The sequence below is a fragment of the Phalacrocorax aristotelis genome, chromosome 5 (genome assembly GCF_949628215.1).
Source record: "Phalacrocorax aristotelis chromosome 5, bGulAri2.1, whole genome shotgun sequence".
Taxonomy (NCBI): domain Eukaryota; kingdom Metazoa; phylum Chordata; class Aves; order Suliformes; family Phalacrocoracidae; genus Phalacrocorax; species Phalacrocorax aristotelis.
In genome coordinates, this window is record NC_134280.1 from 19,118,853 (window position 1) to 19,138,279 (window position 19,427).

The 19,427-nt window shown below is 41.2% G+C and overlaps 2 protein-coding genes across 6 annotated transcripts in view; both read right to left on the reverse strand.

Moving 5' to 3' along the window:
• The window catches only part of PLA2R1 (phospholipase A2 receptor 1), a 46,726-nt gene extending 43,693 nt beyond the window's left edge, over positions 1-3,033 (reverse strand). For both annotated transcript variants that reach the window (XM_075093279.1, XM_075093278.1), the window contains exon 1: positions 2,829-3,033. In XM_075093279.1, coding sequence (XP_074949380.1) covers positions 2,829-2,934 — 106 coding nt within the window. In that variant the 5' untranslated portion in view covers positions 2,935-3,033. The remainder of the gene's footprint in view (positions 1-2,828) is intronic.
• Positions 3,034-11,800: 8,767 nt separating this feature from the next.
• Positions 11,801-19,427, reverse strand: part of ITGB6 (integrin subunit beta 6) — a 44,241-nt gene continuing 36,614 nt past the window's right edge. For all 4 annotated transcript variants that reach the window (XM_075093282.1, XM_075093284.1, XM_075093281.1 and 1 more), the window contains 2 exons: positions 17,238-17,404; positions 11,801-15,333 (listed from right to left, as the gene is read on the reverse strand). In XM_075093282.1, the coding sequence (XP_074949383.1) occupies positions 15,232-15,333; positions 17,238-17,404 (269 nt within the window). In that variant the 3' untranslated portion in view covers positions 11,801-15,231. The remainder of the gene's footprint in view (positions 15,334-17,237; positions 17,405-19,427) is intronic.

Here is a 19,427-nt window from a genome sequence, read left to right on the forward strand (position 1 = left end):
AATAGGATACAGAAAAGGTAGGATTTATCTATACCATAAGAGCTGGTGGCCAAGGGTTAAAGTATGCCTTCCCTATTGGATGCATATTGTTCGACCATACATGACTATCCTGGACCACAGCAGATGTTGAGGGGTTAGCCTGACATCCCAGCTTTCTTGGAATAATGTAGAAATTCACTGAACTATGTGACATCACATTATAAATATGTGAAAAAAAGTCAGCTGCTTAACGTCTTGGGAGCAAATGTTTAACTGAGCATATAGACTGAAAAAAAGTGAGGGCAACTGAGGAACTGGGAATTGGCAAAATATAAACCTGTAACAGCTCAGCTATTTCATCCACTCTGAAAACCAACTGTAATTAACCCATGGAGTTCCTCTCACGTTATAGGTGAGATATTTATTTTATGCCTCGGGAGATTATGCATTGAAAACTGAGCAGCACTTCCATTTTGCCTTGAAATTTTGCAGTGATGATTTCTGCCACATGTGCTTTCTAGCTGCTGTAATTCACTACACCTAACATCCTGAAACAGTAACTATAGTAAAAAAAAACTCAAACTGACATAACCCACATCTAAAGTATGAGATGCAGAAGTCCACCCAGATGCTGTGTCTGGTTTTAGTACACACAGTTTAGGTGCAGCTCTCAAAAAGGAAGATTTTTCAAGCAGCAGTGGCACAGTACTGTGGAACAGACATACAGGAGATCAGCCCACCAATGTAACATGCATGCAACAAGCAGAACAGGGAAGATAAAGATTATAGAGAGGCTTTCAGTTACAGATTCTGCACAGAGCACATCAAGCACTCTGACTTACAGAGAGGACAAGTCTCACTGCAGATTGCATCACTGGTAACAGTGGCTGTTTTCCACATGGCTGTAGGCATTGGTAGCTTGTGATGGTGTGGGAGCAGGGACAAGCCTTTCTGTCTGGCAGCAGGTGAGAATCAGCCTATTATATGTAATTGCATCTCCCAAGCACCTAACAGCTGTCCTACATTAAGTCCTTCACAGTTTGGGACAGAGCAAGGTTCCTTCAATCCATCGTATTTCTACAGCTCTCAGGTATCTGAGCTCACTGAAAAACCATCAGACAACCCTTCCTCTGTGACAGATACCCAGCTTGGCCCTTTGCTTTTGAGTTTCTGTGAAGTTGTGCAGTTTGTGCTGGTTTCACCCTTCTTATCTAACCCAATCCTCCATGGGCGACTCAGGCGTCTCTATCTACATGGCCAGAAAGAGGTTTTGTCTCTCATGCTAGGGTATGTCTTTCCCACAGCAGTCTTATCTTGGTTGACCAAGAAAATACACAGTTAATTTGCTACCTAAGTGGAAGCTGGGATGTTGTTAGCACCAGTAAACACTGATTAAGGAGGTTAATTCACCATGATACGAGGATTCACGCTTAAATAAAGTCCTTATGCAAACTCCCAGTCTATCTCCACCTCATCAGCCCACAGCAGCTCCCATGCAGCAACTTCCTGGGGGTGGGGGGAGCAACACCACAACCCAAAGATGAAGGATTTTCAACCTTTGAATGGCTTTTATCTGTAAGGCTCTTAAGAGTTGCAATGAGTGCTGAGAAAAGATAAGGGTCTTACAGACTCTACCTACACAGATAACCCAGCTGCAGAATCTCTGTGAATTTAAAGCGCTTCCCATTTTCATTTTGCAGCAACTTATGCCAGGAACAGCCAATCCCTAATTCTTGAGCCACACAGCCCCTTTTGGAATCTGGTTTCCACTCCCCAAGTACAAAATACAACTGGCAAGAGAGCTGTGCTGGCTTGAGGACTGCCAGGTAATGGCCCGCTCAAGGCAGAAGTAAGGCATGAGAGCTGGCAGGCTTGGCAGCTTAGTCCTTTCCTCGAGTGGGGCAATGAGACAACTGGAGCAACACCAAGCCTCGGGAACAACTCTAGGCACCACACATTTGACAGGTACTCTCATAGAACGGTTTTGTTACAAAGCCCCTGGTGTCACGGAGGACTTGGTGCCCAAAATCCTGCAGATGAAGAGCTGCAAGGGGATCTATAGGCTTGCAAGCCCCAGACAACCCAAAGAAATGATAGCCTATGATTGAGGAATTGACAGGGTGGAGAAAGGCCTTTGGAAACATCCCGCTTCTCCTGCCATCCATGAACACCTGTCCATACAAGAAACAAACTCCCAGAAGCGAAGCCACGCTGGTCAGCTGGTAGCTGACCGGTATCAACTTCCTGTTTACTTAGGTTCAACACAGCTAATAGTGAATAAACGGCTGTAGCAAAACTAGAACAAGATATCTTCATTTCCTTCCTCCTCACCTCCCCCTTCCTTCCTCCCCCAAAAGGAGTGAGCATTGCTTATGTGGTAATAGAGAAAATGACTGGAATTTATTGGAAACGAGGAAAAAAAATCAGCTATGTTCCCTCCATAGATGCATTGCATGCACCTCCAGGTGCAACAAAAGCAATGGGCAGCGGAATAATAGGCGGGGAGGACGAAGAGGGCGCAAGGCGCAGGCAGCGGGGCAGGTCTGCAGGGGTTCAGCGTCTGCCCTCAGCCCCCCACTCCTCCTCTGCTGGGTGAGACCTTCCCCCTGCCCGAGCCCTCCGGGCCGGCGCTGGGGTCGGGGTCGGGCGAGACCTCGCCTCCGCCTTGAGGCCTCCCTCCCGCAGCGCTCGGGGGAGACCCCGCGGGCTCCCTCCCCGCTGGGAGCCCCGCACGGGGCTGGGGACGAACGGCTCGGCGCGGAGCCCGGCCGCTGCCCCACCACGGGCGCCCCCCGACCCGTCGCGCCGCCCCCCGGCCCCCCGGGCCGCCCCCCGGAGGCGTCACTCACTCCGAAGGGAGGGCACCTCGTCCCGGCGGAGGGCGGCGGCGCCCCGCGCCAGGCCGCCGCCGAGCAGGAGGCAGCACGCCAGGAGCCGCAGCCGCACGCCCAGCATCGCCGCGACACTGCGCCCACCCGCTCCTGCTCCGCGCCGCGCCGGGGGACCGGCCCCGCCGAGCCCTGCCCCGGGGAGGGCGGAGGAGCGATCCCACCCCGGCGGCGCCCCGCTGCGGGGAGGGGAGGGGAGGGGAGGAGAGGAGGGGCGGCCCGGCCCAGGGGTAGGCCCGCGGGCTCCCGCCGTGCGGGCGGCGGAGGCGGGAGGTCGCGGCGGTCAGGCTGGAGCCGCCCGCCCGCGGCCCCGGCAGGGGAGGCCGCTCGGGCCATCTGCCCGCATCAGGGCTGTTGATTCCAGCGGACAAAAAGCTCTGTATTAATCCTGTTTTCTATGTGAAAACACTTAGTTTGTCATGCCTACGATCCGAGTCGTTCCATCCTAAAAAGACCCAGAAAATGACACGGAGGCAGGGGAGGTGGTAGACCACTGATGGCACAGTCTGCGTTCGCCACTTCGCTGCTCTGTCCCTGAGCATCTGCTTTTACAGACCCTGCTCGGAGACTTTTTTTTTTTTTTTTTTAGCTGGGTCAGCTTGTCAACTCGAAGTCATTTTACATTTTGCCATGGGAGAAAATAATTGCCTTCTTCCATTTTGTTTACTTCTGTCTTCAGTTGAGTATTTGCAGGAGCTGCCCCACTTGGGTTGAGTTTCAGTCTTGCAGAAGCTATGGACAGCGGAGGGAAAGTTGAAAGCAGAACCTCTGGGTTAGAGATAGAGTAGTTTTACTGAAACCAGTGGAACGGTTCCTTTTTAATCTGCATAACTGTGTTTCTGCACTGTTCATTATGCGTAGCAGACAAGTATGTAAATGTATGTAAGTGTATGCATGAATGTATGAAAATAAATGTAGTGTTGGAGCATAACTGAACTGAGCCTCTGTTCCCCCACGTCCACCTTGATCATGATACACAGATGGGAACAGAAACTTCTGGGCTTGGGGGGAGCGGCTCACTGTTAGTTTGGTAAAAGAAGGTATTGAGTAGCAAGGGAAGCCAAACGCTTAGAAAGAAGCAGATAACTGGAGGGGTTTCTCCCAGTTTAACAGATGATAAAAATTTCTGGCAGAGAGCAAGCAGCAGGGAACATTGCTGAACAAGCTGTTCTATAAGTGACCTGACTGGAAAAACAAATGGGTTGTAACTCTCAAGGAACTGAAATGCAGATCTCAGGAAAGCTGCAGCTTCCTGGGAATTTCACATTTTGAGATAAAAGCTTGTTACTGAGCCATTAATGAAAATCTGCCCACTTGGAACTGTTTACATCTCTTCAGGAGTATTTGGCCACCGCTTTGAATACTGAGCTCCAGAAGTGGGCTGTCTTGCTCCAGAACCTGGTTCTGGGTGACACTGAGAGATCACGCTGTGTTCCTGGTACTACATTCAAAAATAAAGGTGCCAGTGAGCAAAAATGAGGCTGCTCTGGGCTGTGGGAAGGAGTCCCACCTCAAGTGGATTTCTTTGCTCATTTCAGTAAGATCAAAGTAAGCACATTCTGATTAGAGAGTCCTGATAATGAACATCTCAACAGTGTTTTTGTAAATATTTTACTTAATGCAAATTAGCAACTTATTAATTCTGAGTAGTTTTCCTAGCTTCTTTTTTTTCTTTGATATTCAGATCTTCCTCTTTGAACAGTTTTTTACTGTCTTGAATCTATTCTGTTCTTACTAAACTGGTAGATCCTTTCTAGTGCAGCTGCAGTTATACTGGCCTGGCTATTTATAGCTAAGCTATACCTAGTTAATTATAGTAATAAGATATATTTGCTGCAATAGTGGCTTGTAAAACCAATGCGGTTGGCAACATTTTCTGAAGTAAACTTGATGGCATAGTTTATATTGTCTTGCACATTAAATTGTATAACTTTCCAATTTATTTTATTTATTTATTAATCTGAAGCTTTACCTGTCTTTCTTCAAGGCATTTGCTGTAGTGTTTTGGCTCCTTTATTTCATTTTGTCTCTGGAATCCACTTTTCGTAAATATTTTTCTCTTAATTTCTCTGTTGATGGTCTGTTCTCTTTCTTACTGTATATACTTGGACCCATATATATACACATATGCACTTGTCTGACCTGATCCACCGTTGCTATTTAGCTGCTTTACACAGATGTTTGATACGTTCCCCTGTCTGCTTAGGCATTGACTCAGCATTCTGTAGGAGGCCTATACACAGATAGGAAGCCAGTGCACGTTCATGGCCTTCTTCCACAAATACAAGCCCTCATCAAATTCACACTAATTCTTTTTTCTTATACACCCATTGCTTTCCCAAGACACACATGCAGACCCAGTGTGTCGTGTGCTCAGCAACTTCTCATGCAGTAATTTCTGTTCATAATCTGAAGTCTGAGGGCAGGTCTCATTTTCTTTTTCCTACCAGCCAGAATGGGAATACCAAACCAGAGAACAGTGAGGAAGAAAAATCAGCACCAAAATTGCTTGTAGTAGCCATGCCCAGCAAGCAACAACTCCCTCTTTTTCAGAGGCACCATCTAGGTCCTGTTTAACTCTGAAAAATGACAGTTCCGAGGCCTCTCAGGTCAGCTCCCAAGTTTGTATTCATCTTCCCTTTCACTGAGAAGTTTTCTTGTTTACCCCAGAAACAGAACTACTCTCATTTATCAGTTCTGCCACCCTGGTTACACCTGTCTACAGGCACTGCTTCCACCTTCCCTACCTCCTCTGACACGTCCCAGCCCGCCCAGCAACACCCCTTTTCCTTTTGGCAGCTCTACCTGCATGTTCCTGTTACACCACTCCATCCTCCTGTGCTCCCAGGCAATCACTGCGGCTGCCAGGCCCTGCAGTTTCGGTCCCCGTCGGCCCGCATTGGATAAGATGGCCCCGCAGGACAGCTTACACTGGCCAGTTTCAGGTTAACTGAAAACCCTAGTTGCAAACTGCTGTATTAATGTTTACTAGTCAGAATGTGTTTTTCTAAATGTGACTCTAATTTTTATTAGGTAGCTGTTCATAGCTTTAGGCTGGAAACAACTTCTTGCAGAATGAAAAACTCACTTATAATGGTGACACCAGGAGCATTAATACAGCCTTACACTTCTAGAAGTCTGCTAGGCAGCAGCTATTCCTGCGTGAACATCAAGTGGAGAGCTGTTACTGTGCCACATGAGCCACCTCTTGGGGAAGCCTCACCTTTCCAAGCCCTCCATCCCTCCTCTCCCAGTAAATGCTCACTTGACACAAATCCAGAATGGCTTGTTAGAATATAGATGCTTTAATATTGGGTAGAAATTTTAGTGTTACTATAAATCCAGCACATCAGACTGACTGTTGATTGGCAGTAGTATCAAATTCAATAGCAGACATTTATGTAATCCATGTGATGCAGCATTAAAGGTAAAAAATCACATATTGCAATATTTGCAATAAAACAGAACTGGTTAATGGGGCCATAACTGCATCTGGCCTATCCTCATTAGTACCTCGAAGCCTGCCTTTACCTTACCCTTTCCCTTTGAGATCCTTGGCATAGCCATACCTGGTATGCCATTCATACTTCCATGAAACACAGTAATTTTTTTGCCATTCTCATCCTTTTCTCACAAGGGTTCCTGTTCCACACTTATCCAGTACAGTACTGCATACAAAATCTGCCTGCCTTGCCTGTTATTCCCGTATTCAAGGCTCCTTACCTATTTTTTCCCATTTTCAAGGCTTTTAAGCAAATCCTCACTTTACAAATACATACACACTAGTACCATGTGTTCCACATAATTTTAATTACCTGCAGCTAAAACAAAAATACATTTATAAATCGTATTCTCTGGTGTTCCAAATGCCTCTCAGCAGTGGGGCCAGAAGGACAAGGGTAAAATGGAGGGTTAAGAGAGTTCTTTGCAGCATCCCAAACGTGCTGTCAGCATCTCTGTACAGAACACCAAGAAAGCAGGGAAGTGACTGTGGCTCGCTCTTACCCATTGAGCATCCTCTCTCACACTCCTTGAGTGCAGGGATGCTACCATGTTGTGCAGGGAACAGTCTTGGATTTCCCCTGGGTTGCCTTTCACTGAGCTTCTGAGAAAAGCCAGTGTTAGGTCAGGACTTGGGATTGGTAGAGCAAAACTAAATCACACTGGTGCTGTAGAAAGGGAAGTTATGTGCAAAGAGCAGATTTTCAGTAGAATATTTTTGTCTATTTTTGTCTGCAGTCTTGATGCAGCTTTTAACTACTTATGCTCCCAGCTGCCCCACATGTGAATTTGTTGGCCTACACAGCCTATGCCTAGAGATATTTTGCAGAGTATTCCTGTCCCCGTTAACTAGTGCAGGTTTACAGAGCTCAGAGCTGTAACACACAGCTGATCCGTGGGTTAAAGCATTTCAAGAACTTGTCATGTAACTGACCTGTTTAACTTAAATCTTCAACTCTGACAAAGAAGCTAATTTGTTGCTTAAATTTTAAGCATTTATGTGCTTATAATGACTTCAAGCCTTTACTTATGCCCATCTACATCTATAAGGTAACTGAGGCACATAAGTTCCTGGCTAACCTGGGGTCAGCATGCTTAAAACATAACACGACTGCCGTCAAGGGAGACTTCCATTGTTAGTACTATTATAGTGAAATCAATAGTAGAAGACGACAGATAATTTTTGCAAAGATTTGCTACAAAAGAGTAGTTAGTATGTTCCCAAGAAAAGCTAATATTAGACTGTAGACTTGTTTACTAAATTGTACTCAATACTAGCAATTATACATATAGTGATCAACAAATGTTATACTTTTTAAACAAACCAATAAAGCCATAACTTAATTGCTTAGCAGACATTTTAGAATATAAATCCCATAAAACTTCCACAACTTTTGTTGTATGGTTTAAACGCATCTGAGAGACTGATACTTTTCTCTGTGCTGCTTAAATGCAAACAGGTTTGTAGGCAAAACTACTCCTGATTTGTTTGGCCAGCTATGTCTTCTACCCTGTGCTAACCAATTCCTTAAGCACAACACCTCTTCATTTTATCAGAACGAAGCTTCATAAATCAGGACAATAGGGAATAACCAGGTTCCACTAAAAATAAAGAAATGGGAGCGGACATTGATTCTGACAGTGAAGCGTCGAGGACACTGTTTTTATCAGCTCCAGGAAAACGGATGCTTTCAAGCACAAGTCCTTCAGTCAGTCTCTTCCCTCCATGGCTGCATGCCCATGCTGCTCCGCCAGCCACCGCTGGCAGTTTGGCAGCACAGCTGCAAGGCAGCACAGCAGGTGTCCAAACCTGCAGTTGGTCTCCAGTGGCCACCACCAAAGCACCTTGCCAGGTCCCATTGCCTCTCTGTGCATGCTGCTGATTTAGTGGTGTCTGAAACAGGAGTGTGTCCATGAGCTGGGCCTAGCATCGGTGTATGGAGGGGACAGAAATGCGGGTAGAGCAAAGCCTTAAGCTTTGTCATTTACTAAGAGACTAAGAACTTAGGAAGGATAGACAACTGCTAACAATGTACCAGTCAGAAGAAAGAATTGACTGGGTGTAACGCTCAGAACAAGGATATAAGCCTGCAGAAATTCTAGGGGATGTGTACCTGGTGCTGACATGGCTTCACAGGTTGGGAGAGGGTGTGCCTTTGCACCTTGTACATTCCTTCTCTGCGGAGGTGATCCTTTTTTTCAGCCATGCATACATGTTTACAAATACTACATAATTCGGAAAGCCTACGGTTACTGGAAGCACTTACTGTGCTTATCAAAGAATATGCACATAGAGAAACCCAAAGCAATTTTACTTTGCCTCTTCCCTTTAACCAATGTCTTGTCAGGTGGAATAATTTTTGCGTTAGATATCCTACTTTGTATTAAATAAAAATGCATAGACATTTATGGGTTTTGTTCTCTTCAACATTTTGTTTTGTGGTAAATCCAGTATACAGTCAGTCTCATATCTGAGGATTTAAGAACCAGGATTTCAGCAAGTCTGGAAGCCAGAGCCCCCATTGGCTTTGCACAGTGGTAGAATCTGTCTTCATTACTTGTATAATTATATTTTATGTTATATCCACACACACATAAGGGGAGGCACCAGGGAACCACTTGTTAAAATTTCTGCTTTCTTCTCTGAATTTTATGCTGCAAGACAACTGAAAAAGAGAAAATAGTTTTCCTTTGCATCCTTCTATGCCCATATTGAAAAATTGTTAAAAGCACGAGGAGTGGAATTAGACTGATAAAATCCAATGATCTTTAGTCACTACTCATTTCAGGTAGGAGAAGAATAGTGTTTGCTGGTGGATTGTTTTCCTGTGAAAGAACTGGACGTGTTTGTGAGAATAGCATCATTTCTCTGCAGGGACGTTCTATTTGCTAACATGAGGCCGAGTTTATCATCAGATGCAAATATGCAGTTAAAAAACTTAAATGCTTTAATTGCAATAGAGAGGTGCGCTGACTATGACTCACTGAAAGGCTCTAACGACTTTCTAACTAGTGGCAATGACTTGCCACCCGTGCTATTGGGCCAGTCAGGCGAGGTATCTTGGCCTTTGGTATGGAGAAAGGCAAGAAAGTTCCCAGCTACTCATCTTCCTCCTCCTTTATCTCTTTAGAATCTCAATATGAAAGAACTCAAAAATTTATTAAATCAGTAACTGTACAGAAAATCACATGAACTGAGTTAAACATGTTCAGACACCCTTGTCCTTACTTTGGAATAAAGATTAACTAGATTAAGACCAGTCCAACTCAAAGTGAATGTTGTCTACACGGTTTTCATGTGGATTATCCAGCCCACAATAAATTCCTAGATTTATTTTGGAATTACTTTCCTGAGTGCCACTAGTAGACAAACCCTAAGGGACGGTCTTTCCACAAGCTCTTTTGGGATGTTGACTAATTATCCACAGTAGATACTATGTTCAGTGACAAACATCTCTCTGTGATAAAGTTCTGTATCTGCCAGATTCAGAAGGCATCAGAAGGGGAATCCAAAACCTGTACTCTATTGGAGGGAGATGTTGAACTGGTTTCTTGCAGCTCCTGTCCCACACAGCTTGAAGCAGTAGCTGCAAGTACTCTAGGATGAATAGGAGAGGTACAGACCACTGTATCCATAAAAATTCAAATTCTCTTGCTTGGCTTGTGTGTTGGCTCACGACACTTTTCCACAGAGGACTTTCCCTCCCTGCAGACACTGCTGGGGGAGGGGAGGTGTGTCAAATGGTTTCATAACAATTCAGTTTTAAGGATTTCTAGGACTCTCAGTCTGAACTGTTCTTTTCCTGGTTTGATATATTTTCAGGCTTAATTTCTCCATTGCCTTTGAGATTATTGGGGATTTTTTGTTTGGTTGGTTTTTCTCCTGTTTGGCTTGGGGTGGGGTTTTTGTTGTTTACCTTTTTTTTTTCCTTAAGTGTCCTTTTTCAAATCTACCATAATCTAACATAGAAGCAACTGAGAGTCTGTTACATGGTAATTATACTATAATTATCGGTCTGATTTTGAAGTCAGTTGAGAGCTTTAGAGAAAGCAAGTTTAAACCTCTCACCTAAGAAGATCAACAGGAGAGATACAATTTGCTTTTGAGCTAGAGTTATTAATTTTGAAGCCCGAAGTTGCTGGTGCACACTTTTCCAAACACATGTAACATCCAACTGCTGAACACAAAATAGAAAATTCCTGTTTCTCTGTACATAAAGACCTCGGTTTTATTTACACTTCTACCTATTCTAAATGTGGAAACAGTAATGAAAAAACCAACTGTTGAGAAAAGTTACTCTGTGGAAAAAGGCATTTGAAAAAATACATCATGCCTTGAGAACTTCATCTATCTGAATATAGAAGCATCTTGAAACAATTTAAAATTATCTGATTTGATTAAAAATAAATCTAAACTGTAGTGTAAATAGCAGGAGGAAAGGAGAGGTTGCAATGAAGTTCAGTTTTTGTTTCTCTCTGCTTTTGCAGGATGACTGGTAGAAGAGAGAGACTGAGCCAGCTTCAGAAAACAAAGCTCTCATCTACCAAGATCTTTGAAATGCCAAAGCTTTTGTATTTATCTACACTACCTGTCATTGTGCTTTTGTTGCTGTCAATATTAGCTGACAGTACCTCAGTGAAAACATAGAAGAAAAGTTTCTAAGCATGAACCGTTCTCAAAAACAAACAAACAAACAAATGCAAATGGGGGGTAGAATACATTGTGAATTACATGCTATGAGTATACGTTATGCAATTATATCAGTTTCAGTTTTCACAATCCCCTGTGAAATGCAAGAGAATATGATCTTATTGTGTGTTTGGAGAATAGGATGGACTTAAATATAGTTCTGTCAAGAGTGCAGAGGAATGTTCTCTTCCTCAGAGCAGGAAATTAGCAGACATCAAAACAGATGACTTTTCATTAGAGGAAAAAAAGGAGAGGTCATTTGCAGATTAAACAGCAAATAAACACTTTGCCGTGTAGTTCAAAAAAGATATTACAGCTGTTATACATACAAAATTAATGGACCTTTAGCTTTAAGCAAGTTGTGCAATTTAGGGATCACTGTATAAAAGAATGCCATATGTAATCCATCAGAGCTCCAGAAATGGGTTGCTTACAGCATTCATCCATTAACTCATTTCCTTGAAAAGTAAAAGGATCACAAATAGAAGAAAATCCAGACTTATTAAATCTCATGTGCTGTCTTAAAAAAGGGGTTAGAGAAGTTATAAAATAAGCTCTAGGTTATGCCAAAGCATGAGAAATTTGCTAAGATTCACCAAACCATGTGAAAAAAAGTTATAAAGACATGCTGAAATGGAAAATGAAGACCAGTAAAAGTATATTTAAAATGCATTTGATTTTACAATCTTTATTCAAAGTTTAGTATTTCCTTTTCTACAGAAAGAAATTGTAGCAAATAGACTAAGATAAAAATTTCTTTATTTTACTTTCAGGTTGTGTGTGATAAGTTTTGTGGGGCAATAGTTCCCTTATGCCCCCTGCAAAACAAACCTGGACATGTGTATAATGGTCAACAACACATGGAGAGTATTGCACTTGACATCTGAGCCTTGTATCCCAGACTCATTGCCCACTAGTTATATTACAAAACAAAGTTGAATGCAGTCTGAACATTTACAATACAGGTTAACATGAAACTTTCATAAATCAAATCAAAAATTACCCATTTACCATACATTACTGAAATTGCCATTCTACAGGGTGTAAAAGCTACACAAATACCATAAATTTGCTAATGATTGTTCTTTTATTTAGTTTAACTCTTCAGTGAATAGAAGCATTATTATTAAAAATGTTTTGTCCACTCTCAAGGTCCAGCCTCAGGTCAAAACAATATTAATGAAAACAGCAGAAAGACTTTTTCATCCCACTCACCGCACACAAACGCATGCGTAATTTGGTGGAGAAAAAAAAAATTTATACAAATGCTACAAGATAAAAATAATATAGTTAATAAAAAAAGGTGAACACCACTCTTGTTTCTAGGGTGAATGCCAAGTGAGATCTTGAAAGCTCTTGAAGTCTGGGAGTTTAGGTAAAATTTATGATCTAAGTTGATGCTGTTAAAAGAATGGCTCGTATGAATAAGCCTAGTAATAGAGACCTTCCTCACCAAGCCCTTCTATTTTCTCTTTTAGTTATCTGAGTGGTTTCCATCCTGATGATTTTGAAGGTGCACAGAACATTTATAGTACAGCCAGTCACAGCAGGGAAATGGAAAAAACATACTGCCTGATTTCTGTTCCTCTTTGGTAACTTGGAGAGAGGTGGCTAGGGGGATTAATTTGCTGTGAACATTGTCTATATACCAAATTGGAACTTTGCTGATGGTCAGAAGATGCAAGTGATGGGAAGAGAGTAAGTAGTTTTGTGAAATGAAATCTCCTGTAGGAACAGGGAATGTAGACCACCAAGTTTTTTATATGAAAAGTAAACACCATTTTGTTAACAACATTTGAATACTGAAATGTGTTTCAATATTGAAATGGGTGACCTACAGAAGAAGGGCTTTCAACCCTAATACTGAGCAGCGGAATCAGCCTTCTCAGAAACAGAACTTAAAAGGTATTTAATAAACAGTATAGATTTTTACTACTTTAAAAGTAATAAAAATATTTTCATTTCTTTCAGAGGAAGGTTGTCATTTGATGACTTCTACATGAAAAACAAAAGAGTAACAGATAATTTACATGGGCTCAATTCAGATTTCCCTAGTCCCTCAGGCAATTCTGACCCAAGTGGAATCTGAGACAGAATACAGGGGCCAGCTTTGCCTCCCATGATTTCATCCATGTGCCAGGAAAACGGGATGTGGTCCCACATGTAACTTGCACTGACATCTGTGGGAGTCTAGTGGTTAGAAGGGCTGCAGATGCAAGCCGTTGTCTGTGCACAGTTTCCACTATGAGATATGCGGGAATACTGAAGAGTACAGATGAGAACCTGTAATTAATCTGTTCCAGTTCAATGACAGCCATAATTTCCTTAACACTGCAGTCATGTCATATTTAATATGTGGTTATAGCATCACCTTCTTTCCAAAGGCATCTGATACAGTTTATTTGTCTTTGTACAGAAATATATACTATAGGTTCTAATCCACTAATAGACAGTATTAACCAGTTTGTTTAAACAAAACAATCTTTGTAAACCAAAACTAATAGTTTCACTGAAACTGGATCCTCATCTGTAGCCATTGACTCCAGTAAGCTTTGGATCAGGCCCTAAAACAGGCTCGGGTCTGAGCTAGCTAATATATCAATCTCACATCCAGGAACTGTAGAGGATAGAGACTGAAGTTGCACAGACTTTGTAAATATTTTTTACAAAATGGATATCGAGTTTTTTAGATCAAATATATGATTTATCATAGGGAATTTACATAACTGTGTCGATGTACCTTTGATTTCTAAGTCTTCTTTTGTAAGTACATTCATATGTACATTTTGACCATCTGTTCCGGAGTACTAAAAAAATGTGAGGAGAAGTGATATTAAAAACTGAAGTGAATTATTGTTAGCTTAAAATAGCCCAGTGTTGTAATTTTTTATGCCAGCATGTTAGCTGATCTTGTTGGAACTTTTTTTTCCCTCAGTGCTATGCATGATAACAACATTACAATTTAAGAATTTATGGCAAGTCATTAGTAGCTAGCAAAAACTGAGACTTAAAACTCCTCATTAACGTCATGGAAATCAGTATGAAGTGGAATCTGTAGATCAATTTGTTGCTTAGTTTGAAAAAAACCCAAACCCGATAACAAAACAAAACACCCAACCCAAAATTGCCAAATACATTATTTCACACATGAATAAATGGTTTGGCTGCTGGGCATTGAAAGAACATCACAATTTTGGATATATCAACAAGAGTACTGTCTTTGTGTGTGATACTGAGTCTTTGTGGGTATACTTTTCTGCATGTAAAGGGCTGCAACAATTCATGTAATGATCCAGCACACGAGGTTTATTTTAAGTGCATGAACAGGTTGTAAATGGTGAAATGGAGTTCTGGCAATCCTCTGGTTTAAAGTTTCTTTGCTGGAGTCTCTAATTTACAAATATTTCTCTTTTGCTCTGGATCCTCTCTACTAGAATTTAAAGGAAAGAGAAAAAAGAAAGCAGCCTATGCTTGGAACAGAAAACCACTCTGCAAGTGCGTACAGGCCTCATTTAGCTTTACCTGAGATAACCCCAGGGACTGGGTTCTTAAAGAACATCAAACAGCAACAAAGACAAAGACAGCGTGACACAGGGCAAGAAAGAAGAATTAGAGAGGAGATGTTTCTGTATACCTTAGATACATGTAAAATAGCCGATACCACTACTTGTTTCCGATGAACAATTTTTCAGTCACACAGGTGATACAAGAAACCTCTACCCTCAGTAGTTTAAGCAGCATTCATGAAAAAATTATCTTTTTAAATAGAAACTAGTCCCCAAATAGGCTGGTGCAAATACATTCCTAAACACAAATATATGGGATTGTGTGTATGAACAAAATAGTGTACAGCTCATTGTATATACCTAATTTCACAAAAAGTAGGCTTACATATGATAATTTTTAATCCTCAGCATTAATGAGAAAATTAAAATTATTTGTGATGCTATTTTTTTAAGATGGGGCTTTAATATTAAAGTTGGTTTTTAAAATATTTCTGCTAACCTTTACCACTTACATGTTATCTCTAGTTTTCCCAACACAAGATATATTTTCTCTGACAGAATGATTATACCACTGCAACGTGCAAACGAATACCACGTAGTCAGCTGAGAAGAAACAAGTGTTTTTAGATTTCCTGCCAATAAAACTAAGTTTGTAGTGTCAGAGGTGCTAATAGAAATCTGCAGCCACAGCCCCTTTTTGCTTTTCTTCGTTCTTGTAAGTTACATTTTTAAAAGTGGTTGTTGAGCCTCTGTACAGTGGGTTTGTTTCCTGAAAAAAAACAAACAAAACCAGAAGAAATGGAGTTATGCGGTGTTTACCTCATCTTGCCATTGCTTCAGCTGCAAGCAGATGTAGCTGCATGCCACTGCTTTGAGTGTACCTTGTCAGCAAAGGAATCATTTTGATCCATGATTCCTGACCCAGTGTTATGATGCAGGGTGTACATGCGCCAGCTCATACATTCTGCTTCCCAATGTGCAGGAGAAGATGATTTGTGCTCTGCTTTGTGAGAAACTCGGGTCAGACATATGCCTGGCCCAGCAAGTCGTTCCCAACAGCAGACGAGGCAGGCTGTCTGTGGAAAAGCTGTCACACGTTTCACAAACCTCCTGCGTCAGAGGGGATGTCCTGCATCTATGGATTTCTCTACAGACATTTTGAATCCATGCAAACATTTGTCATCCAGAATATCTTTGGAAATGAATCCTATGCCTTAAGTGTTGTGTAATGATGGTTTTTTGGCTTCTTTGGAGCCTGCTATCTCACTGTGCTTGTATGGTAAAAGTCAGTGAACAAATGCCCCATCTTCCTTTACCCCAGTCATAAATTTAAAGTCCAATATCTTCCCTTTCTTTCTTCCTTTTCCTTTCTTTTCCCTAGTGAGGACTTCTGGTCTATTCTTTGTACAGAAGTAATTCGTGCCTTTCATCATTTTAGAACAGCCTTCAGCAGCTTGCTTATATTCCAAGCCACTGAAGTTGAGACCAGTCTATACGGGGCAGCACAAACCAGTCTAGGGTCAGGAACATGCTTCCCTTCGCATCTGCCTCCTGGATTAGAGTAATGCACATCATCAAACAACACTTTATCAAATATGTCTGATATAATTTGTGTATCAGATGATGTGGTTGGACCATTCTAAAAGCATAGATAATGTCAGCAGTGAGATGTGACTTGTCACAGTCCTCTTGCTTGAGCCGCAGACTACCATGCCCTGGGAGAAGGGCAAGTCCCACCCGGGCTTTTTATCCTGGCCTCTCATCATACCCTGCCTATCATTTCCTCTTGTGACAGAAAAGAAAATTAAAATGCTTCTAATCAAGTGCATCCTTCCCTTCCCTCTTACCATATGTAGCTCTCTCAAAGGATTAAGAAAACATTCTCAAGTGGCTTTGCTTGTAAGTAACTGATTTTTCCCATCTTAAAAGCTGAAAGTCTGGCAGTGTCCATCCTTGGAGAAATGTTGCAATCACAGGGCTTTGTACAAGAATGGAGCTGGGTGAACGGCAGCCTATCTCCTGTCCTCCTGACACCCTCCAGAAACGCTTACTCAACATGCTTTTTTTCAAATAGCCTCAGGAACCTTGAAGTTTTTGCAGAAGAGCAAAAAAATCAAGGGCAGAAAGGAAAGAAGAAAAGGGAACATGTGGTATAAGCTTGCATTAGACATCCGCAAGCTATAGATAGAAGACAAGGCCTGAATTTGTGTGTCCTTTGACTTACATTTTGGACAGCTTACTTTCATTGCTCCTCTGTGGGAGCGGGCTCTCATCATGGCAGAGGCCATCAATAATCTCTTTCCTAAAATAGGCTCTGTTTCTGGGAAGAGGGGTTACACCTCTGATAATTACATAGGCAGCAAACAACTTTGCTAAGATTAATCAAAGGGGAGGTACTAATTAAAAAAACAACTAATAAAAATGTTATCTATGTGCTTTTACATGTGGAAGAAGTTAAACCAGGAGATCACACTATTTTCATCACTAAAAAGCTATTTTTCATCCCTAAAAAAAAATAATGATTTTACTTTATAGAATGCTAAGTGTAGTGAAAACCTACCAGTAAAATCTGTCCATTTAAAAGAACAAACCTGAGACACAGAATTTTAAAGGCAGTGTGCAGCATGCAACCAAATCAAAGGACCTCGTATAAAATCAATTCATTTAACGTACCATTTGCCATTTGACTTTCGATTTTTCTGCTTCAAACTTGGCCACCTCTTTTCGGTCTTGAACTGACACCAGTAATTTCCATATACAAAGTAAAACAATGCCAATGAGAAGGATAGCAAGGGTGACACCCACCATTATCATCAGGATATTTGGAAGCTGTGGGCAATCTGTGGAAACAAAACCAATTGTGACTGTGGATATCCAATCAATAAATTTTAGGCAATTAAGAACAGCCAAGAGGCATGCTGGGCTTCTCATTTGCTGTGAGTTGTGCATGCTTTTTCCTTCAAATCCAGGTAATTTTCCTCCTGCTGGTTTACTAAAGGGTTTGTGGAACTGGCTGAAAAATATTGCGTTAAAACGTTAAAAAAATTATTTGCTGACTTCTTCCACTGCACTTTTACCATGTTGATTAGCACCTGCTGGATGCAGACCCAGATTCTGAAAAGTTAGAAAATTATTTTCAGATCTGTGTCACTATGATTCTAAAAAACAGGGCTGAGTTGACAAGATTATGTATTTTACAATGTTACGGCTGAAGCTCTACTTCAATTAACTGATATTCAGTGTGTTGCAGAGGAAAAGATTCTAGCGAGATCCATATCAGGGTAAAGTCACCAATGATGTTGAGAAAATAGAGAAAACTGCATTTCACTCACGATGAGGAAAAATCCATTAGACTTGCTGAAAATGTTGGACTGAAAAATTGGAAGGAATTTGCATTTAGAGTTCTGCAATAAATTTTACCATATAATGTTTCAGAGAGTCAAAATTAAAACAAGTTTTTGCTTCACCAAAACATAAAGAAGTTTGATTATTTTAATATTAAAAGATATTGCTCATGAAAGTTGGTGAACACTACTATTCTACAACATTTTCTGCTAAACCATTGTCTAAGGACATTGAAAGTTTGCTTCAGTCCTATTTGGGGTACATGATAATATTTCACATTACTTTTTCACTCGATGTGATTATTTAACTAATTCTGAGGGGTCTGGTTTGAGCAGTGGGTTAACACTGGCTACTGGTGCCATCTTGACTTCGGTTCTGTGTATGAAATCAATTTCTAGAGGTCTCAGTTCATGTTCGCATGCATCACAGCCACCGCAGCACAGTAATTTCAAGGCCCAGGAGCAGAAAAGCAGATGACAGCGAAGCTGGTTACTGTAGAATTGTGGGAGGGCCACCACACAGAATTTAACAAACTGTGCCTTCCTTAAGATATTTCTTCCACTTCTTTTTTTTTCAGATCTACTTAAAATGCATAGCAAATGTAGTTAATAAAGAGAAAATATTACCCTTAAATTCTTGAGTCTTAAGGGTGTAGCTTACAAAGGGATGTGGTTCTTTAGTACTAGATTTGTTACAACCATTTTTGCTGTAACAATAACCAATACAAAACCAGACTGTGTTCTTATGGTAGAAGCTGGGTTTTTTTGTGCAGTGAAATCACTTCCATTCTCACAGGTATGCTGGAGAAAGGCTACACAAAGGGTTAGCAAAATAAATGCCATTTGTGCCAACAGAATGAAGTTACAAATCCGTATGGCTTTCCCTAAAACATAACCAACATTAGTTAGCACTGAGACACTGGGTGCGTCCAAAAAAAAAAAAAAAGCATTTTTAGTACCCAGAAACTAAACTGTTTGGCAGCTGAAAAGTGGTGTCTGTGTTCTCTCCTATCCTACATGATTAGGAGCTTTCACAAAAAATCAATAGTGAAACAATAAAGTAGTAATGTTAAATGAAAGGATATAGAGAGATCTGTTGAATATCTGTTAGTTTTGCAAAATATTAAAAACTTAATGGTGCTGCAACGTTAAATGTAATTATATTTTAGAATTTCATCAGGTATAACCAATCAGGTAGTCTTTTGGATATTTGTCCATCTATGAAATACATGTCATTTCAAAGTGAATTATATTTTTCTTATAACATTTGGTATCATCATCTTAGAATTGCTCAGAGCTTTAGAAAAATTAACTAATTCTTGCAGCCAGGGATCATTCTGCCCTTCTTTCATGAAAGGCCAAGTATTTCTTTCACTACTGCATTAAACAAGGACTGGAGGAGGCGCTTTTTTGGCTAGGCAGAGGAGAACTACAAACACAAGGAGGTGCAGTGCTGCTAAAAAGAGCTCAGCTTCTAGACAACTCACCCTGCCTGTGTTTTTAAATCAGATTTCACGTA